Raw genomic sequence first — 18,218 nt, 5'->3', positions numbered from 1 at the left:
GGGTACCTCTCGCAGCGCGGTCGATCTTCTTCTCCTTCGAGCTTCACCAATCTGCCAAGATGGTGACGCCTCTCATCAAGCGCGATGTCGTCAAGAAGCGGGTCAAGAAGTTCAAGCGCATGCAGTCTGACCGCAAGATTTGCGTGAAGGTATTGAAACTCTTCATGAACATTTTCCGTTTTTTTTTTTCTTTTTCTTTTTTTTTTTTTTTTTTTTTTTTTTTTTTTTTGCCGTTTCTCCTCCGTGCTTCTGCGCTGCCTCTAGTTTGAAGGATAGATGGTCGTATAGGCTGCTCGTTTGTGGAGTGGTGTCTTTTGCGATTTTTTCTTTCCAAGTGTGTACCTGTTAGTTACAAGTTTTGCATGACGAGGGTTTTTTTTAGATTCATTGTGTAATGGCACTTGTGTGCTTTGGTTGTGGAGGTTGTTTTTGGAATAGAGGGTCATTGGTTTTGGTTTGAAGCTTCTTTGTGTTGGTGAGATTTGGTAGTTACCTTTCTTAGGTTTTCCCACGCGCACATTTTGATGCGGCTGATTTGGTTCTGAACGAGCCCTCAGAATTGATTTTTTTAAATTGTTGTACGGCTGCTGACGAGAGTTTTGGCCGGTGTGTATGTCTCTGTCAGACGAATTGGAGGAGGCCAAAGGGTATCGATTCTAGAGTTCGTCGTAAGTTCAAAGGCACTACTTTGATGCCCAACATTGGTTACGGCTCAAACAAGAAGACGAGACATGTGCTCCCAAGTGGATTTGTGAAGTTTTTGGTTCACAATGTGAAGGACGTGGAGCTTCTGTTGATGCACAACAGGTAATCAGTTTTTTCATGCTTTTCCCTCTCCACTGGAAATCACTCATTAAAGTGAGCTCTTACGGGTGTAGCTTCGGTGTGCTTGGAGTTTAAAAATGAAATGAGATGTATGATGTCATGATTGTAGATGAGATGTTTGAGGCATATTGCAACTGATGCGCAAAGTAATGAGAGAATAGATCCATCATCCCCACTGCTTGTTGACATTCTGGGACACATAACGGTGTCGCCTTCTTGTCCCCCACGTACTCCCATGTTCCTGCTAGCGAGCTACGTGGTATTGTGCATTAATTAAAATTTTGGTAAAGTGGGTACTCGTGATTTAATTTGGCCCGCTAAGTCTGAACATTTGTGTATATGATAATGCAGAAAATACAGCGCTGAAATCGCACATAATGTATCCACCCTGAAGAGGAAGGCTATCGTGGAGCGTGCAGCCCAGTTGAACATTGCATTGACCAACGGAAGCGCCCGCCTTCGCAGCCAAGAAGACGAATAAATCATAGGACTTAGTGCAGTTCTCTGACGTCTTCCGTAATGTATGTGGCCTATGTGGAAAATTTTCACCTTTTTATCGAGAAAAGAAAAATTTGTGAACTCCTTTGACGGTCTCTCGCTGCTTTATGTTGTGATCCTTTTTCTGATTTGTGAAGAACCGAGTTTGGAGTGAATATCAGTTCTAAATTGGCTATTCTTTGGGTGACAACACTTCCGCAGGCGAAATCTATCTATTCTAAGATGCATCATAAAGATCTGGAGATTGCGTCTTTCTTCCTTCAATATGACGTCAGATATACTTTTTGGGCCGCGAGATATCTGTTCAAGTAATTTTATGAAATGTTAGTTATTGCTACGAGGGTTGTAGTTGTCAATTGTCACGAGTGCAGGAACCCGGAGATTGTAACAATGTCTTTAACAGCTTTGAGAGGAATGCCTGGTCCATCGGGAATGCTAATCACTTACCAATATGTGTGTATTCGTCCAATTCAGCCTTTCATGTCAGCACATCATCCAGCAGGTGTCCACATCCATACGCTCAAAGCGGGACACATGTGTGTAATGAATGAACATTAGTGTGAATGGGGCTTCGATTGAACTGATGTCAGAACTTGTGCGAATCCATAAGATGAGCACTTCTGCTACTGACAATAACCTTGATGTCACAACAATGTTTCTTGTACAGAAGCTTGTGTACACTCTGTAATGCAGAATTATGTGAATTTTAATGGAGCTAAATGTGTGAATAATTGTTTGGGTTTAAAATCATTTTCATCGTATATATTATTTTATTCTTCTTCCTGAAGTAGGATTGAGTGTTTGTCTTGATGTGAGTACTATTTGGTAAATTATTTGTAAGCACGCCTCTTCAAAACTATTTATAATTTTTATTCTGTTTATATCTGTGGCATTGCGATGATTAATCGAGATCTTTTAATTTACCTGCATCAAAATAAATTCAAAGTATAGTTTACACCCCATTTCCATCCATTAACCCATCTGAAATTAGATTTTAGCAGTTGCACATCTAGCAGTGTAGCAATATTCCAAAACACCACACACATGAGTATAAGTAACCAATGTTCTGTGCAGTAAAACTATCACCAAGAGTGTTGAAGCCTAATGACATTTCACCTAGTTAACAATATTATCAAAAGTTCATTAACAACGGTTTGTTCACAGAAGAAATGATATGCCTTGTTGGTGGATAAAAAAGTATATCTAAGGATTTACTGTGATTACAGAACTGTTAGACACAACTTCCTGGGAGATTTTGATGGCAAAATGACATGGCTGTGACAAGAATAAAGGTTTCATATTCCGAATTTTAGGTAGGATTAGAAGATTGAGATAGCATCGCGTTGCACACATACATCATAATAACTCAGCTGAAGATTAATGTAAAGATGGAGTTGGACAGTGCATATTCAAATGCAAATTACAAGTCAATTGCATATCTGAGAGTATCAACACCTGAATTTTTTACTGCAAACTGAAATACTACACAATGCACTGCATGCCAGGCTAAACCGAAGCGTTCCAGGAGTTGCAAAATGGCAGCTGAACTCAATTCTATACAAACTAACTCCGATCCATCTGACAAGGCAGTCAGTAGCAATGGTACCCCAAGTAGTGTGCTGGATCCAAGAACGCCTAACTGAACCCATTTACGAGAAGTCGATAGCGAAACATTGTCGAGGAATCAGGAAGTTCGCAATTAATTTCGAACTACGCAATCCAGCTCTTTGCCCTCCAGTGGGAAATTGCTGTGCCATACATTACGAATGGTTACAGTGCAGATCACCACATCTCAAAGCATTTGATAGTAAACATTTACTGCATGGTAACTCTTTACCGTTCCATTCACTAATTTTCACACTGAACCTCAGTGGCTTGCCCGAACGAACATTATCAGTGACACCACTCCAAGAGCGAACACGTAGAAACACTCGAATTGTGAAGGACAACATACCACCAGAGGAGTGAATACATCCTCCTGAATTCAGCAAATAATCACGAGATATTCCTTACCTGCCTAACAAGGTTGATATTTAACAATAGCAGAAAAAATGTTTGAAAGTGGAACACAAGCCACGATACAGTACCTCATACATAGTGTGCCTCTTTTATAAGCTCAAAACCCCCGACACGCCTCTCAATATGTCTTCCTAAAATTCTCTGCACATCCCACAGGACAGCGCAAAGCCATCTGACAGATTCAACCACGACGGCAGTGCAGTATCAAGACCAGAAAAAACTGGACCACTAGAAGCTGGAACTAGTAACGGTAAATGCCATTTAAACGAAATAACAGGGGTGCTCAATTTTGAATGCTACAAAAGGTGGGTTGCATCGAGCGTGAGAACAGGTATACCTAGATGATGCAATAGGTTATTTCGTAGGTTGTCAGAAAGTATCACCATCAATGGAGCTCCTGGGGCTGGAAAGATTATCACGTGACTTACAATTGTACTTGTGTCCGTCGGACCAATGTTTCACTTGACATTCTCGAGAGCTGGACAACGAACCAAGTCGGATCAGATAAATTAGGTAAGGGCTTCGAAAGGGAATCATTGCCCTCGATAACAATTGCGATTATCATGATCATAACAAACCTTCAACAGGGTAAACCGCTAATCTTTACCCGGTCTTCAGGATTACCTGCTAGGCCAAGGAGAGAAGAAAACGTACCAGTAACTGATGCTCTTGCAGCGAGAGCATCGCCGTCTTGTGGGCTTCTGACACACAACACAGCTAAGACCCTGGACGTTTCTAGGAGAAAATTGGGCAGTTTCTAGCCTGCCTGCTTCCTCCTCTTTCCACCTTCTACGAGCGTCCTCTTCTGCTGCGGCGGCTCGTCTCCTACGCTCTTCCTCGGCCTCTCGCTTGGCTTGAGCTTCTAAGTCTGCTTTCCTTCTCTGCCATTCTTGCTCTTCTTCTTCTTGTCTCCTCAACTCATTCTCAGCTTCTTCTCTGCGTTTGCGGTCTTCCATCTCCGCTTGCTTCCGAAGAGCATCAGCCTCTTCCTTTCTTCGGATGTAATCCGCTTCCTCTCGTTTCCTGTGCTTCTCGTCTTCTTCAACTTGCCGTCTGCGTTGTAATTCAGCTTCTTCATGCCTCCTGTGCTGTTCCTGTTCTACAACTTGCTTCCTTCTGCGAGGATCAGCCTCAGAGTCCCTATATCCTCTTCTATCCTCCCTCCACTCTCCTATCCCTATATCGTGTCCATAACCGTTTCCTGGCGACGCTCTGCGGCGAAAATCCTGAGACTCTACCTGTTTATGCCGCCTGTAATCCTCTTCCAGCTCTCTTTCGGCCATCGCCTGCTCTCGCATCGCCGCTTGCTGGAGTCTTTGAAATTCGCTTCGGCGAACATGGCTAGTTTTCGTGGACCGCTGACAACAAAACCATACGCCATAGGCGCATGCTATAATCGGTAGCAACAACACAGCAGGAATGTGTATATCCAAAAGTTCCCACATTTTGGACCTCGTTTCTTTCTCCCTCCAGGCACACAACAAGTGCTGTCTGACCACCAAGTGCCTTCGTCTCCCTAGAAACTTCTTATGACAGCCCTCTCTCGCTTAGAAGAAACTCAAAGCCCGACACACGTGCCCTAGAATGCTCCAGACTAGTATACTTCAAAACCCTGAATGCAATTTGTGGCAACAAGGATCAGCACACGTTCTAAATGACCCAAACTGAGTGAATCAACAAACCTGCCCATTGCCAGACGCACAATGGTATGCCAAATGGATTATGAACACAAGCAACATGAGAGAATACGTCAGGTTTGATTGATCAACCGCCGGCGGATCTTACTGTTAGTCAGAAAAGTACAGCATTGTTCGAATATTACCAAGTCATTTGCCTCTCGGCCGAAAGCTAAGAACCTCAGCAACCAATTCATTGAAGTACAATTACACTAGCATCCATTTGATTACTTACGCTTCCAGAAACAAATGACAACGACAAGCACAATACAGAATCCCAGCTAGATTCCAACAGCAGAGGTTCAAAACTAGCAAGCTCTTGTCTGGTTCAAAACGGCGAGGTCTCGACAACTGAAAAGTGTAGCCCTACAAAACTAACCTCGACCAATTTCATGAAGCCCCAGATAATCTTCAGAAAAAAGAGGGCACATGCATCCTAAATACGGGACGATGAGCAGGGCTCAACACGAAAAATAATGAACGGTACAGCACAAAACCTTGTGTGGGGTTCCAATGGTTCCAGCGGGACGCTGAAGGGTTAAGGGCACAACACTCTAATCCTAGCGAAAAAGCCTGCCTAGGGATTGCCAGGTCTTACAGAAGTTGGATGAAGAGCTGCCACAGCACCAAGGCAGCTTTACAGACCAAAGAAACACGGCGTCTGGTGCAACGGCTACGCGAAGAGAACAGTGCTCCAACAGTGAGTTTCACTTTAACTGCTTCCTGTTGAGTCCTGGGACGCTCTGAAACTCTGCAATGACGGGAGGCAGACGCGGGAGGGAGTCTGCAGGGGGTGAGGAGCAAGTCACGCTCTTAAGCAAGCGCACAACTTAGACAAATTCCTCCGTGTTCAGTATCTTGTTTGTATCTACACAGGTATCCACTGGCAAGGTGATACACATTGACCTCGCAGGCTCCAAGGCTCTCTCTCCACACAGATTCAGGGCTTAGGGTTGGTGAGCTAAATCTCCATCATTGGCATCATCAGCTTCGGCTATGGCCGTTGGAGTGAAAAACCTAGTAGCAGGTACTGCTGGACTGCAAAGGAAGATATGGCAGAAGTACTAGAGTGAGTGGTGGATCGTTTATTGCGTGAAATTGTACATGTTGAGCTTTGTCATGGCAATTGGAAACTTTGGAATAAAACGACGATGACGACTCATTGGTCATGTGGGAAAGTAGGGTGGTGGTGGGATTGACCGAGTCAAATGGAGAACGGAGGGGAGGGAGCACCTCTGGCCCGCTGAAAGCCCTGGTTTCCGCTCTGGCAGCAAAACGGCTCTACTTCTCGTCTTATTCCTCAAGTGTCCCTTCCTCCCCTTGCCCTCCTCTTCGAGCCGCCACGCTTTTCATCGACCACATGAAACCATTACCCTTGAAACTGTCAATTCCAACGTTCGGATTCGATTAACCTCAGTGCGCGTGTGGGAGTTTGACAAATCAGCAACCTGTTGATAGTCCTTCTCGCTTCGTTTCCTTGTGAATTTATGCGTCACGTGCGAGACGACCCATCACGGAGAATATAATCCACTGTCTCAACCGGGATGATATGCTCGCACGGATACGTTGCGTTGGAGTGGGCCCGGTTACAATCCATCACACCTATTTTCACTTTCATTCTTCGTTTTATCTTCTTAATTCTTCCGCTTCCTGTTCAACCATTTTAGGAATCATCAATGAATTGAAATCAGATAGGGGGTGGGGGGGGGGGGGAGGTTTGCCAAACCGGGCAATTTGATGGTGAAAATTAGGCTTCAGTTGGCCACATGAACAGCTCGATTTCACACAATTGGCATCTAATTTCAAAATCACATAAACCTTTTGCCCATTGCATACCCATACCGTTCTATGGCTTCTCGCCTTCTCCTATTTTAAAAAACCGGACGGAGTTCTAGCAATGTATAACCAACGGCAAAAAATTAAAAGACAAAAAAAAAAAATTCTTACAGCTTTAATTTCTTTTAAATGAAAATGCTCGCAACCAGACGCGTTAATCCACGTTGAAGCTCTCTTCTAGAAGACTCCAGATTTAGCTCGACGTCTTCGGTCACTGGTTTTCTGCTACAATATCGGGGAGAATAAGTATTCGAGGGCTCTTTTGAATGCCGATGATGGTACCAGCTTTGAAGCGATTGATAAGCATTGAGGTCGAGGTTAGAGAGAATTCTGTTATTGTAGTGCGGAGGTTTGCGGCCATGTCAGGGATGGGGGATGGGTACGTAGGCACCGCCCAGGATGCCGCCAGGATTCGGCGGCTTGAGAAGCAGCGCGAGGCGGAGCGGAAGCGTATTCAGGACCTCAAGAAGAAGTCTGCGGAGGGGCAGGGAGGTCTTCTGCAATTCGGCTCCGGCACTTCAGAGGTAGAGTACTTGCAGCTCGATTCCTTTTCTCTTTTTTTTATATCTGTTTGTGTTGCAACTACGAATAAGGAGATGGAGTTCGATGACGGATAACAACTGTGCCGCGACCTTAACGAATTTTCTGTGTAACTCGCCACGAACGGTTGAGTGTTAATTTGTGCGTTCACTGGGTTGTTAAGTCTCCTTGAATTCGCTCTCCATTGTGTTTGAGCTGAGAATGTGAGCCTTATTGCGATGCATTACATGAGCTTGTAGCATAGAATCATTGGACACACCATTTAATTGGTAATGTTAACTGGGAGCTTCTTTCATAAGCCATTGAGGGAATACTAGGTATCGCATGGAGACCAATTATTGTAGAGGATGTTACGACATAAGCTACGTGCTGGGGTTTGAATCCTGGTCTCTCTACGCATTATGTCTCAATACCAGGGTTGAGTTTTGGCTGAAAGATTTAGTGATGTAATTTTGGGGAGCACACTGAGATGATGTTAGGGTTCCTCGACTCACTGTCGGAGTTTGAATGGGAGAGAGTTTAGTTTATTCTGTATCGTTAATATTTTGATTGAATATTTTTCCATTGTGCCCGCCCTTTACCGAGAGAACTTGAATTTTGCCATCTTATATTTTTCTGATTACACTGTTTTGATGCGTACTGCTGTTTTCTTCTGTTATGATTGAATAACGATTTTGGTTTCTATGCTACGATGCAGTTATTGGAAAGTGCGTTCAAGAAAGAAACTGTGGGACTTGTGACTCGGGAACAGTTTGTGGAGAAGGTATGAATTTTATCTGTCTTCTTTGTAAAATCTGAATTTATTCAGCGCACCAATCATATTATTGCAGATGCTTCCTCATAAGTTATCTCCTCTTTGCTTGACGCTCATGTGTTACCTGCTTGGATTCACTGAAATTTGCAGCTGTACAGATTACGTTGTTTTGTCTTCGTCAGTAAATTGATCTCTGGGTATGCATGTGCGATTCGCAGAGAGTCAATTTGCAATCAAAACTTGAAGAAGAGGAGAAAGAGAAGCAGCAGAAGCTCGCTCTAGAGTACTAATTAGGACCTTCTCGCATATTGGCCGCTATGCTTAATGATTGTATTCAGTGATTTTCTATGTTTGTGTCACCTAAATGGTCGTTCAACTTTTGTCTCGAATTCCAATTCAAGCTCATTTTAATTTTGTCCCCGTAGGGAGGAGCAGAGACATGTGCAAAAACGGAAGAAACGGAGGGTTAAAGGCCCTTCACGTCTTTCTTTTTCTGATGAAATTGACGGGGACACAGATGAAGAAAGTGAAGCTGTTGGTATGTATTGCTATTCCCTTCTATACTTGCTGAATGCACACTTCAGTGCTTTAAGCTAAGAAACTTCAGGTTTGTAGAGAATATGAGATTTGGGATTTTTCCTCGTCTCTGGGTACCTTAAATATTAATAGGTTTCACGCGAGTTCCACAATTCGAATTGAGAACCGTAAAATGAACACTGTAGCTGTCTCGTCAGTTAATTCTCGGATTTTTTACTGTATGCTGTTGAGTGGATTTTCTTATCTGATAATGTTTGTAAGCTGGCTTCGCGATCCCTCCATGAATCTCGATATTACTACCATTGCAGAGAAACAGAAAGGAGAACCTTTGAAACAGCAAAAGCTAGGAAAATTTGGGAAAGATCCTAATGTCGAGACCAGCTTCTTACCTGACAGGTATTGTGATTGTACTTTCTTTCCCCAGCTCACTATTATTTGTTGACCGAGGAGCGCTGGTGTCCTGTGCTTTGTCTAATCCTCGTTTTTGACACTGACTATCAAGTATGTTGAGTTCATATGTTATGGTCTAGTATGTTCAGACTGTGTGTAGTGTCAAAGTGAACTTCGTTTCTTTTCCATAAATGTGTTTTTTTCTCGGATAAAATGTAGCCGCTTTACATGATTCGCAATAAGTGAACAGCACTGCCGTCCATCTTCTTGGAATTTATATTTGGTTGCAAGCAATCCAGCTATAAATCTTACTATGCTATGAAGAGTGTGGAGGGTGGAACTGCAGAGAGCGGGAGGCTGAGGAGCAAGCTGAGAGAGAGCGCCTGCGGAATCAGTGGCTTCAAGAGCAAGCTCGCATTAAAAGTAATACAGTTTCCTAGTATATCCAATTGAGTGGTGATTGTACGTATTTAACCTGCAAAAATGTCAGCTGTGGCACTGCCTTAAGTGCCTACATCGTTGTCCACCTCAGCGACTGTAAGATTAATACGATTCGTTGATGTCTAATTACAGACGAGCCTTTGGAGATTACTTACAGTTACTGGGATGGAGCTGGGCATCGTCGAGTCATACAGGTGGCCTTTCCTCCTCAGCTATTTTATTCGCATTGTTGCACACATTCTCTTGAATCCGAGATTTGTAGCGCAATGTATCTATGCTCCCTAGGGTTTTTTGAATGGAATGTGGCGTACATTCTCTTCACAGCCGTATGCTTGTTCCGGTGATTATTCTGAGCTGATGTGTGTGCTTTAATTTCTTACTACTGCAAGGAGTAAATTAAGTCATTGTAGTTTGTAATTTAGGATTCAGTTCAATAAGTAATCAGGAAATATATGGTTCAATAATTTTGCAGGTTCGCAAAGGCGACACTATAGCTGAATTTTTGCGAGCTGTTCAACAGCAGCTTGCTTCAGAATTTCGAGAGATACGTACGGCATCTGTTGAGAATCTCCTCTATGTGAAGGAGGATCTCATCATCCCTCACGTAAGCATTACCCCTTGTGGTTGCCAAAAGTAGCATTCAATAATAACCTAGCTTAGCTGCAGAACCCAGTGACTCTAGTGAGGATTTTGAGGGTTCACTTGACACTGAATTGAGAATGAGGATACAAAACATGTGGTTAGTGTTCACTTAGGCCTGTCTTGTGATTTGAGCTCATTTTTGTTTTGAGACACCGTTTTCAATTAAGCTTTAGTTGTAAAGATGTATGTGGGTATATTTTTTTTGTGCAGCAACATAGCTTTTATGACCTCATTATCAACAAGGCGAGGGGCAAAAGTGGGCCGGTAAACCTAAAGTCTCTATTGCCTAGTTATGTTTTATCTCTACTATTGCCATGATCAGAATTAGGTGATGACGAATATTAGTCAATTGTTTCACTCGGGTTGGAAACCAACATGGTTAAAATTTGCAACTTGTGGTTAAGAAGACATGGTCACAGATGTTTGTAGAGAACTATCTGGAGAACTCTGAGGAGAAGTGGGTTATTATATGTACGTGTGTTCACTCTTAAACATACTTTTTGTGTGCAGCTTTTTCATTTTGATGTCCACGAAGATATTCGAACAATAGCAGATGCTACGATCGAAAAGGATGAGGTATCAATCGGAATCATTACAATTTATCGATGTAGTGCGTCAGCGCATCAATTTTTTGTATTTGGCGGCTACTAAACTTAGGTCTATCAAGCCTTACATTAAGCACACAATTTAATACTTCCTGTTAAATGTTTGCAGTCGCACGCAGGGAAAGTAGTTGAGCGTCACTGGTATGAGAAAAATAAGCACATTTTCCCAGCCTCAAGATGGGAGGTGAGCATGAGTTCTAAAGTTTGCTATCAATGGATTGCACGTATCTAAATGTATTTGATCGCCTCGAAGTTAATTTTTTTGTCACATTGATTGACAGTTACTTTTACCACGCTAATTTCTAAGTGTCATTGTTAGTTGTCATATGCTAGCTTTATGAAATAATGCACCTAAATATTTGGCCGCTAACGGTTCCATTAACTCAGGGCACCGATATATGTAGAGCTAATACTACTGTTCCCTCCGTCGCAGATATATGATCCTACCAAGAAATGGGAGCGATATACAATTCACGGTGACTGACTGGAGTTCGGTTGGACGATACCAGTCCGCTGATCTTATCATCAGTTGTTTTAAAAAGTTTTGGCCACTCAGTTGCAGCTGATTTTTCTTTTGACAACTTCACTTGTTATTATTTTAATGAGAAAAAGTCTGACATTCACACTTGCACACCATTTGGGTATTTTATATAATAATATTCAATTTACTGGACTTAACACAACTGAAGATTATTCGCAATAAAGAACCAAGTTCGAAAAAGAAAAAGAAAACACACTGGCTATATTTGTCAACACTTTGTAACTCCACCTTGACATAAATTTACATAACAATACTATTAAAACAGTTCTCAAATACTTATAAAAAATACATATGAGGAAATATAAACATTTTATTTGACATATCACAACATATATATGCTGTAATAGGCTTTCCATAATAACTAGCTTTTTTAATAATGATACATCATCCAATTGCACTTATTTGATGACATTGTATCTTATCACTACTAAATATTAATACGCACATATTTGTTTTAGATTCAAGATGATTATAAAAATGTCTTTTTAACGTGCTTATCAACAAAATAATGAGATAATGCAGTTATCTGATTTTGTATTTTATTTTACAAAAATATTATAAAGAGAATTTTAATTTAAAAAAACACATTACATCTGCATTTAATATTTAAAATGCAAAAAAATCCATTCTATAAAAACATGAATGAGCATGCTTCTAATCCAACAAACTATTATGTCACTACAAACCTTCACATGTTACACGATAAGTAAATAAATAGTAGATGATTAAAACAGAGCCTAAAAACTCTTGTGCCACAGAAGACCTAACTACCACAAGCACCATATACTCTATGGTGAGGATCATAAATAAAAAAATAAAAAAAGAGGTTGCTCCCATCCGATACCCTCTAGCTCCAACCTCAACCCAAATGTCACCTTGTGGATGGTTATCCACAAGGTGGCATTCATGTGCAATACACTCGGTAGATCACACCCACTTCAAGTTTACCAAATGTTCTTTCAAAGCAAACGGTAACAGAAAAAAACATTGTGAAGATCAAGAAAATTTGATACAGTTTGTGCCGAACCACTGTTTATCTGCAGAGAAATGTCCAAAACAGGAAGTAGATTAAATCAAAGCCTCTACAAGGAATTGGGGGTTGGGTACTAGCGCAAAGGCAGTTCCAGATATAGTATTCCAGATACATCATCCTCCCTCTCAGCTGGATATGGTACAAGGTTGACGTGGTAGAAGTGGAGCTTTGAGAAGACTGCGCATGTGAGAACAATGAGAAGACAACGCATCATCTTCATGTATCCCATCAAGGCAGAAGAATCACATTCAAACCCAATTATAAGATCCATGCACTGACTACCACGTCCAAGTAAGTGAGGGTATACTAGGAATGTACACAAGGATGCACAATGAGTCTAAGTTGTGAGAAGTTGGAACTTATGGGCTCCCATCGCGGATGGGCTCCCAAATGGTCATGGCGTGAGTGATGTGGTTCTTCCACCCGATCAGAAACCAGTGACCGTCATGTCCAACGCCGTAATCTCTGTGATAAACTCTCATCGCCATTTTGATCTTCGCCATAGTCTCCCCACTGCTCGGTATCTGCTGGAACCCAGCACGCGTAGTGCGCGCCTGCCATTGGCGGTAGGTTTCAGTGCGCTCCACTCTCTCCAGCCCTTCGCAAGCGACCACGTTCAGAATCTCTCTGCCAACAATCTCGTGGTCTATGAGTTGTCTGTCTACATGATCTGGAGGGAACGAGGACTCCATCGCATCGAATATTGTTGAGAAGTGAGACAATGCCTCCCGGAAGCGGGACATGAAGAAGGGTGCATTGTAGCCAGCGTTGAATACACCTTGCACAAAGACCTTAAGAATCACAACCAAATTTCTGCGTCATCAGTACATTAATGTGCAGAGAGCACATGAAAATTAAAAGAGGACTAGTTGGAGGGATTGACGTAGGTAAATGTTGAAGAATTGGAGCCAAAGAATATACATTCATGCCCGCATACAAACACACATACACACCTTAGGATTTAAGCTTTTTATTCTGCTCAGCACCAGATTGCGTGGGCTAGCTGCGGTCACTGACTCGTCCAGAAGATGGCGAAATCTGAACATGCAATTCACTGCAAGGACCTCATCCTCTCGCAAAAGAAGATGGGCAGGAGTGATAGCTTCCCACTTCTCAGCAATAGCATGGAACTTAAAGGGCACCCCCATTTTCTTTGCAAGCTTGGCCAAACGCCGTCCTGTGTCCTGAATTCGTGCTGAGGGCCTAAACCCAGGTTGAGGCCTATCAATACCTGACCACATATGTAAGACAAGTAAGACCGCAACCAACAACTGCCAGTGGTCAAATATGAGAAGTTTGGTTATGAAATCCTCTCTTCACGTCGCAAATAGAATAGCAAGGAAAAAGTCAAACCTGTGATTCGAAGATGTGGTGGTCCCTCAGGGCGAGTTGAAAGTTGATAGAGAAGACACGGCCATTGTACTCCATAAAGGATTCCATAATCAATAATATGAACCCGAGAAGCACCTTTGAATGCTTCCACTATTGAATGATTAGCAAAGATGTGTGGCACTTGAATGAAAGGGCAATGCTCGCAAAACAGCATTAGCGCCTTCAACATTTGAGCCTCAGAAGGCCGGTTATTACTCAGAGCTGAGTAAAGTTGTCCACCAGTTCCAGACATTTTGGCAACCTGAGAAATATAATCCCGACCTCCCCTTAAGATAGGACTTCATACAGGAGCACCTTTATTGTCAAACTAAAATGAAAACAAAATTCTGAAAAAACATCAAGGCGATGAACACATACTGCATGTGCCAAAATTCAAAGAGTTCACTGTCGTTTCTCACCATTTCCATGAGGCAAATAACAAACATGTTTGCAAGCTCCAATATAACGTATGAGTGAAAAAAACTAGTCTCAGCAACAACGACGAACATTCAAGAAAACTAACCAGAGCTTCCACAAAGTAATGAGCCATTCGTTGTCTTCCATTTCCATAAGCAGACGAGTGTTCACGCAACTCATTAATTAACTCGTTAGCATATCCAAAATTACCTTGCTCCACTGCATGCGCGCATCTGATGAAACAAGGTAGAAGAAGTTTTTAGTTATAACATAACGCAAGAACGTTGAAGTATAGATTGGCAAGTTCATACCTCATAGTTGATCCTCTCCTTGTTCAACTTACAAAAGTATGGACTTTTCTACAATTTATCTTGAGATAACACTTAACAAATCACTAGAAGATTCTGGGGCTGCTGCTGCAACTTAAGCAGCTTAATCATTAACAAACTGCTTAATTTTAAGACGATGCGGTACGAAACACCAGAAACCATACCTGATGAGAAGGTTGGTCAAATCCACGGGAGTCACGTGTACTTCATTGCCATTTGACGACGATATGGGGTTCGTGAAACCGACAGGTAACATACGTCCATTCTTATTCTGAAGAGAATGAGCAGAGTTTACAGAGTCCAACAGAGACGAGCTGGAGTCCAGATATGAACCATTAGCTTGAACATATGCCCAATGATGTTGTGCAACTTCGAAGTCTTCGTCCTTCAAGGTATTGCAACTGCAAAATTCTGAATCTGCGTTGGAACAAGATTCTTCAGGACTCTCCGCGTGTTTATGACCATGCTTGGTTTCTGAGTCTGGACTATCTCTGAGCTCCGGAGGAAGTGGACCACTAAGAATTTCATTGATCCAGCTGTCAACGTGTCCAACATCTTCTACAACATCTTCCTCACCCTGAAACTCCAAGTATTCTTTTTCAAAAAGTCCGGAATTATCCTCAAAGTGAAACTCCGAATTTGTGTTTTCAGCTCCTGGCATTGAAGAATAGCTTGGATCATATGAGATAAGATCCCCAAGTTCTTTCGCCATTGCCTGGTAAGCACTCATCTCGACAAACATACATTTTTTCTCCTCCACTTTTTCATCCATGAGCATGTCCGTTAAATATAAAAACAGGGGCGTTTTCTCTAGTTCTACCGCTACCTCTACCTCTGCAGTAGCCTCTGTGTTATCAACTGATGGAGAATCCGAAGGCTCACTACGACCAAAGGGACAGAAAAAGTCTTCTTCAGGAGTGTCTACTGCACTTCGTTGGGTCGATCCTGAGAAACTATTGAAAGATGTAAGAGGGCACATACTGGAAAAATCCAACGAATCGCTAGACGGCTGAATCCCATAAGAATTTGATCGCATTGTCTGAGAGGAAGTTCTGGAATGAGACACCTGAGAGCGCTCCGACTGAGCTTCGTTGCCAAAGTTATCAGTCAACATCATCTCCAAGCATTCATTTTTCTTCTGTAGCATGGCTGGATTCAGTGCAACTGGGTGCTCGCCCTCTTTAAAGACAGAAGAGATTATTGCCTTCTTCTCCTCCTGGACATTTGCAAGTTCTGGGAAAAGATTAGATAATGATTTCAATGCAGAGAGTGCTGATGGTTTCGACAATGCAGACGTATCAGCCCCTAAATTTGATGTCGACAACCGTGGAATTTGGTTCTGGGTGCTTGAATCTGGTGTGAAGCTCCGCTTCTGGGCTTTTGGCATCTGTGTTTGAAGCCATACTTGTTGGAGCTGCGCAGCAAGTGAAGGACCCTCCCCCGCTCCTCCAGAACCTTCTGTTCTCTCATGCTTACTTCCAGCCATTGCTATAATCATACAGTGAAGAGCTTCAGCGTATGTAAAAAACTTAATGAAGATTTTATGGCCCCCAACAGGACGACTTCTGTAGCATTAATCTTTGAATTCCTTACACCCCAATTCTTGTGGTGGACTTCTGTACTTGTATTTCGTCCTGTTCCGCTACGATCTCCTTAATGCTGAAGCTGAAGGCATCGAAGAAGAAGCTAGTGATTCCGTGCAACATGCCTATTTGCCTTTTCTCGAAGACAAATATCTGGAGTCATAAACGAAGAAACACCCTAAGACATAAGATTATAACTCAGTCTTCTAGACTTCCTAATGGTCATCTCTGAATGTTGCAGCCAAAGCTCTCAAAGACTTTAAGGGCGTGCAAAAAGTTCCATAAAGAAAAAGGAGTTTAATACCCTAACCGCCAGATACATACTGTAACAGCTTCTCAGGAAAAGCAGTAAAAGCTTTTTAATGGTATCTTGTCACTCCTGGGTTTGCGCGAACGAGTTTCTCACGCGTTGCCGTGTGCCAATGACAGTACAGAATCGATGCTAGTACACAGTTGCATCAATACCACCTCCTTTCGTCCAATACCCTCATCTAATTGAAAATTAAAAATAAAACTAACGCCTACGTGCATGTGAACTTCAACGACAAATGAATGACTTGCGCAAATCTGGCAACCCAAAGTGGCACTTTTCTTTCCAAACTGGCCACCTTGTTTTGAATTGGTACTGCAGTACCTAACACCCAGCTTCACAAGCATCTCTACTTCAACTTAAACACTGATCCGCGCAGTGTAACACCTTGCTAGACCTCCATCAAACCACTGTTCATTGAAGAACTTGTTTCTGCAACTTTTACCTTAGAATCCCGTCTTAGAGCTAAGAATTCCTAGATACATCAACCTAGCAACTCAAAGTTTGTGTTCACGAGTAACCATTCCCAAAAACGTTGAGCTACCCCTTTCCTCTCCCCTTCCTAAAAGTAGGGCCGTAGTCCAGTGGAAGTGAAGCTACTCCACACACACGCACACACGCACACACACAGATAATAGCCACACTCCAGATTAGCAATCCTTACACACTTGCAAACAGCTACACTCGTCGACTAGTCCCAAGTAATAAATCACCAAATTTAACCTAACCCAATTTTTCTGCCCCCCTCCGCCTCTCCAAACAATTTCGCACCCCTCCGAACGCAATAATTCTCCCTCACTCAAGGCTCGGCCCAACTGCAACCCTACCCTTCTCCTCCTCGTCGCCCACCCCGAGCTCCGAAAATCCCTTCCATTCCGTAACAAAATCTCAACCCCAGGCTCCTCCCCCAAAAAGCACCCGCAGAATAAAAAAACATCCCACACTCACACGGCTTAACACACTATTGACTCGATCAGTAAAACAACCCACCTGATCAAAGTCTCTCCGCTCTTCCGATTCCCGCCAGCAAGTGCCCCCAAAAGTCACGTCTCTGCAAGCCCCATCATATCACTCGCCGCCCGCATTGCCGAAACCAGCGTCTGAGAGCGAAAGCAGGGATCACAAATGGCATCTTGTGTGCATGGGCTACAAAGACTCATACCCTCGAATCCATGCACAACAGGGAGCCAAAACAGCTCTCACAACCCTCCCTCCTCTCCCTGAAATCCACGAAACGGCACATCTAGGATTCTCATTCGAATCTTCCTCGTGGTATGACCATCCCATTACGTACATCCACTCCGACATTAGATAGTCGTGATCAGTACTCTTGCACATCAGCGGTCAGGAAAGATGCGATTGCGGGTGTACTCGCTGGAGCACCCATGAAAGGTGCGGCAGCTTCCGGTTTCCTTTCTAGGGATCTTTCTAGATGTGAAGCCCCACCATCACGTGCACACACACCCACTCTGGCACCACCCTCCTCCTGTGGATCTTCACTTACAGTATCCTCGCAGATCTTTTCAATCCATTTCGTCTCCAACACATCTCGCGAGAACGCTAACTCTCCCTTCTATCATTCCTCTTTCCCAGGGATAACATAATTGTTTTTTTATACATTAATTTTCTGCCCAAACTCCCTTATCTTATCTATGTGGCATCTGGGACCAGATCTGTAGGGAACCACCTTGGAGCGCAAGGTAATACTGACCTTCTAAAACGATTGTCAGTGCTTCTGGGCAAGACACGGATTCTCGGGAACCCCACGGGGCCAATTAGCGATGTGAAGTTTATTGGAAATTGTGGTGGTTCGTCCAGCGTGGATGCTGCATGACCCAATTGCTGTCTCTGCTAAAGCTTCCTGGACACCT

General features: G+C 42.9%; 4 protein-coding genes across 8 annotated transcripts; 2 read left to right on the top strand and 2 right to left on the bottom strand.

The window, feature by feature from the left end:
- The first annotated feature begins 2 nt into the window (after nt 1–2).
- Nucleotides 3–2,037, top strand: LOC112294540 (large ribosomal subunit protein eL32z). Of its 2 annotated transcripts, XM_024545091.3 has the most exons (4): nt 3–149; nt 626–807; nt 1,177–1,346; nt 1,525–2,037. In XM_024545091.3, the coding sequence occupies exons 1-3, from the start codon at nt 60–62 to the stop codon at nt 1,304–1,306; spliced, it is 402 nt and encodes a 133-aa protein (XP_024400859.1). In that variant the 5' UTR covers nt 3–59; the 3' UTR covers nt 1,307–1,346; nt 1,525–2,037. The 2 variants fall into 2 exon arrangements, with proteins under 2 accessions (XP_024400859.1, XP_024400858.1); XM_024545090.3 differs by lacking the exon at nt 1,525–2,037 and having other exon boundaries at nt 1,177–1,404.
- A 726-nt stretch (nt 2,038–2,763) lies between these two features.
- LOC112294539 (uncharacterized) lies at nt 2,764–6,098 on the bottom strand. Of its 3 annotated transcripts, none has more exons than XM_073540255.2 (5): nt 5,617–6,098; nt 3,997–4,954; nt 3,680–3,820; nt 3,411–3,514; nt 2,764–3,071 (listed from the first exon to the last, which is right to left on the bottom strand). In XM_073540255.2, the coding sequence occupies exons 2-3, from the start codon at nt 4,785–4,787 to the stop codon at nt 3,712–3,714; spliced, it is 900 nt and encodes a 299-aa protein (XP_073396356.1). In that variant the 5' UTR covers nt 4,788–4,954; nt 5,617–6,098; the 3' UTR covers nt 2,764–3,071; nt 3,411–3,514; nt 3,680–3,711. The 3 variants fall into 3 exon arrangements, with proteins under 3 accessions (XP_073396356.1, XP_073396354.1, XP_073396355.1); XM_073540253.2 differs by having other exon boundaries at nt 3,411–3,483; nt 5,617–6,095; XM_073540254.2 differs by lacking the exon at nt 5,617–6,098 and adding an exon at nt 5,398–5,589 and having other exon boundaries at nt 3,411–3,483.
- Nucleotides 6,099–7,124: 1,026 nt separating this feature from the next.
- LOC112294169 (protein XAP5 CIRCADIAN TIMEKEEPER) lies at nt 7,125–11,394 on the top strand. Of its 2 annotated transcripts, none has more exons than XR_002973246.3 (12): nt 7,125–7,378; nt 8,092–8,157; nt 8,367–8,431; nt 8,574–8,686; nt 8,994–9,081; nt 9,422–9,498; nt 9,649–9,710; nt 9,989–10,120; nt 10,369–10,447; nt 10,669–10,734; nt 10,873–10,947; nt 11,197–11,394. XR_002973246.3 is itself a non-coding variant. In XM_024544387.3 (12 exons), the coding sequence occupies exons 1-12, from the start codon at nt 7,127–7,129 to the stop codon at nt 11,245–11,247; spliced, it is 1,101 nt and encodes a 366-aa protein (XP_024400155.2). In that variant the 5' UTR covers nt 7,125–7,126; the 3' UTR covers nt 11,248–11,394. The 2 variants fall into 2 exon arrangements, 1 of the variants encoding a protein (XP_024400155.2); XM_024544387.3 differs by having other exon boundaries at nt 10,369–10,422.
- A 915-nt stretch (nt 11,395–12,309) lies between these two features.
- Nucleotides 12,310–17,810, bottom strand: LOC112294168 (uncharacterized). Its single transcript, XM_024544384.3, has 6 exons — nt 17,338–17,810; nt 14,619–16,190; nt 14,232–14,358; nt 13,691–13,970; nt 13,291–13,568; nt 12,310–13,128 (listed from the first exon to the last, which is right to left on the bottom strand). The coding sequence occupies exons 2-6, from the start codon at nt 15,950–15,952 to the stop codon at nt 12,697–12,699; spliced, it is 2,451 nt and encodes an 816-aa protein (XP_024400152.1). The 5' UTR covers nt 15,953–16,190; nt 17,338–17,810; the 3' UTR covers nt 12,310–12,696.
- Between the last annotated feature and the right edge of the window lie 408 nt (nt 17,811–18,218).

This window comes from Physcomitrium patens, chromosome 17 (assembly GCF_059467195.1).
Source record: "Physcomitrium patens ecotype Gransden chromosome 17, ASM5946719v1, whole genome shotgun sequence".
Lineage (NCBI taxonomy): Eukaryota > Viridiplantae > Streptophyta > Bryopsida > Funariales > Funariaceae > Physcomitrium > Physcomitrium patens.
The sequence above is the reverse complement of the archived record's forward strand: the minus strand, read 5'-3'. Positions and strand labels throughout refer to the sequence as shown.